Genomic DNA, 2,985 nt, shown 5'->3' with positions numbered 1-2,985 from the left:
TTCGAACTAGGCTTCCTAGTTCGAACTACCGTTACTCCTCATTCCACGAGGAAGCCTAGTTTGAACTACCTAGTTCGTGCCGCGTGTAGCCGCGCGGCATGGGGTTTGAACGAGCGGGGATTTAAAAATGGCGGCGCCCCGCTTATGCAAATGAAGCCCGGGAAATTCAAATCCTGGGCTTCATTTGCAATTGCGGTATGCCTACATTACCCTGCTAGTTCGAACTAGCGGGGTAGTGTAGACATACCCATGGTGAATTGCAGGGGACCAGAGGAACATTACAGAGTTATGTGAGAGTCCTTTGCCTGGCATAGCAAGGAGCTGTAGGCCAGAGGATGCATGAGCAGTGCTGTGCAGGGAAGCTTTGCCCATTTCCAGCCTGTACTCACTGATTCCAGTCATCTTATTGGTATCATGAACCTCTTAATGTCTTCAGATTTGCTTCAGGAATTAGAATAGAAAAGAAAACTAAACCCAGGCCACTTTCCTTGAGCTCATAGACAAAATCCTCAATGTGCTAGTTTTTGGAACACCCGGTCACTCCTGGATGAAATAGACAGTCACCCTGGGAGATCCTTAGCCACTATAATTACATTATTGTTGTAATCCATTTTCTTATTCTGAAATAGAAGGGAGACTTGGTCTAATGTCTAATAATTCATCCTTCAAACCATTTCCTCCTGTATATAATTAGTCAATTTGCTGGCCATATGACTCCTGACTATTGGCTCAAATCATTGGATCAGATTGGTCAAATCAGAAAATGGCACTTCATAAAGCAAAATGCTTTCCTGCCTCCTGAGTGCTGAGAGCCCCTGACATGCACTTAGCGTGGACTTGGTGCATCACTAGTGAGAAAATGCGCGTGTGTTTGTTATCAGTGGATGCAACGTGCAACCGTAACTCAGAACTGGCCAACCAGATGAGTCACATTCATAAATGTACAAAGTAGATGCCTGTGATATCCAGGGAAGATGCCCTAGGGTATGTCTACACTACAAAGTTAGTTCGAACTAACGGACGTTAGTTCGAACTAACTTTAATAGGTGCTACACTAGCGCTCCGCTAGTTCGAATTTGAATCGAACTAGCGGAGCGCTTAGTTCGAACTAGGTAAACCTCATTTTACGAGGACTAACGCCTAGTTCGAACTAGCTAGTTCGAACTAAGGGCTGTGTAGCCCTTTAGTTCGAACTAGTGGGAGGCTAAGGCTTCCCAGGTTTCCCTGGTGGCCACTCTGGCCAACACCAGGGAAACTCTATTGCCCCCCTCCCGGCCCCGGAGCCCTTAAAGGGCCACGGGCTGGCTACTCACTTTGTGCCAGTTGCAAGGCTGCAAGCACCCGTGCCTGCACAGCCTGCACCTGCCACACTATGAGCCAGCCATCCGAGGGCTCCCAGCCCTCCACTGCTCCCCACGACCAGCCTGGCGGCTCCCGGGAGCCTGCCCGGGGGCGCAAAAGGCGGGCGCCCGCCTGGTCAAGTGCGGAGATCGTGGACCTCATCGAGGTTTGGGGGGAAGCCTCAAATGTCCACGATCTCCGCACTAGCCACCGGAACGCGGCCGTCTATGGACGCATGGCTGCCAGCCTGGCCGCCAGGGGCCACCAGCGCAGCCGGGAGCAGGTGCGCTGCAAGATTAAAGACTTGCGGCAGTCCTACTCCCGGGCCTGCCTGCCAGGGGCTGACCCGGAGGCCTGCCCCCACTTCCATGCCCTGGACCGCATCCTGGGGCCTCATGCCGTCCCTGCCCCCCGGGACGTGATTGACCCCGGGGCAGAGGGACCGCTCCTGGACACCGAGGAGGAGGAAGAGGGCTCTGAGAGCCAGGAGCCTGCTGCCAGCCTTCCCAGGACCCGGGACCCCCGAGGCACCCCACAGAGCCGCTCGCCTGCATCATCAGAGGCCGGGGAGGCGTCCACCTGTGAGTACCCTCGTGTTCCCCTTATGTGTACGGGGGGCTGGGGTGAGAGGGAGCCCCGGGACCGTGCGCCTGGGCCTTGCCCACTACGGAGCAGCAGCTGGGGATCCTGCAGGGGCCCTGGCCTTGCAGAGGGGAGCTGGGTTTCACACACCTGGGCCCCTGGGGTAATTGACCGCTGGTCTTCTTGCACCACAGCTGCAGCACCGGGGACTGCAGGGCGCACCACCCCGCCTGCAGCAGCCGCCCGCGCCCGGGCAAGCAGGACAGCCAGGAACCAGGAGGACTACCAGAGGCGGCATCTCCGGTTCCTGGACCGACAGCTCCGTCTCCAGGACCACTGGGTCCAGGAGGACCTCAGGCTGCGCCAGAGGAGTCTGGAGGCCCTGGAGGAGCAGGGCCGTGCCCTGCGAGGCCACCTCCAGAGCCTGCTAGACCGCTTTCCATTTCCTCCTCCCCCTGCTCCCCCTCTTGCTCCCCCTCTTGCTCCCCCTGCTCCCCCTCTTGCTCCCCCTCTTGCTCCCCCTGCTCCCCCTCTTGCTCCCCCTCTTGCTCCCCCTGCTCCTCCTGCTCCTCCTGCTTCCGCTCCTGCTTCCTCCACACCCCCTGTCCTCTCTGCCCCCCCCTCCACAACCATTCCCCACCGACGCCCCCGGACCCGCAGTGTGGCGAGACGGGAGAGGCACCCAGACTCCCACCCCTGAGCTTTCCTTTCCCTTCCTCCCTTCCCTCCCCTCCCCTTCCAGCTCCCTCGTCCCAGGTTTCCCCCTCCCTTCTCCCACCTTCATTCCTCCCTCCCCCACCCCAGTTCTGTGAAATAAACAGACGTTTTTGTTGGAAAAACAGGTGTCTTTATTTGACAGTAGGTAGGGAGGGGAAAGGGGAAGGGGGGGGTAGGGTGGAAGAAGGCCCCGGTGGGGCATGCAGGGAGAGGTCAGTCCTCCTCCTCCTCCACCTGGAAGCTCTCCCGCAGGGCTTCCCGGATCCGGATGGCCCCCCGCTGGGCTTCCCGGACGGCGGCGGTGCGGGGCTGACCGTAGTGTCCAGCCATGCGGTCAGCCTCAGC

General features: G+C 58.4%; 1 protein-coding gene across 1 annotated transcript; it reads left to right on the top strand.

The window, feature by feature from the left end:
- Window positions 1-1,533: 1,533 nt before the first annotated feature.
- Window positions 1,534-2,754, top strand: LOC149523811 (uncharacterized). The gene is made up of 2 exons (XM_089781368.1): window positions 1,534-1,922; window positions 2,118-2,754. Exons 1-2 carry the CDS (start codon window positions 1,577-1,579, stop codon window positions 2,621-2,623), a joined length of 852 nt encoding a protein of 283 aa, XP_089637494.1. The 5' UTR covers window positions 1,534-1,576; the 3' UTR covers window positions 2,624-2,754.
- Window positions 2,755-2,985: the final 231 nt, after the last annotated feature.

The sequence above is a fragment of the Pelodiscus sinensis genome, chromosome 11, assembly GCF_052426305.1.
Source record: "Pelodiscus sinensis isolate ZL-2025 chromosome 11, ASM5242630v1, whole genome shotgun sequence".
Lineage (NCBI taxonomy): Eukaryota > Metazoa > Chordata > Testudines > Trionychidae > Pelodiscus > Pelodiscus sinensis.
The sequence above is the reverse complement of the archived record's forward strand: the minus strand, read 5'-3'. Positions and strand labels throughout refer to the sequence as shown.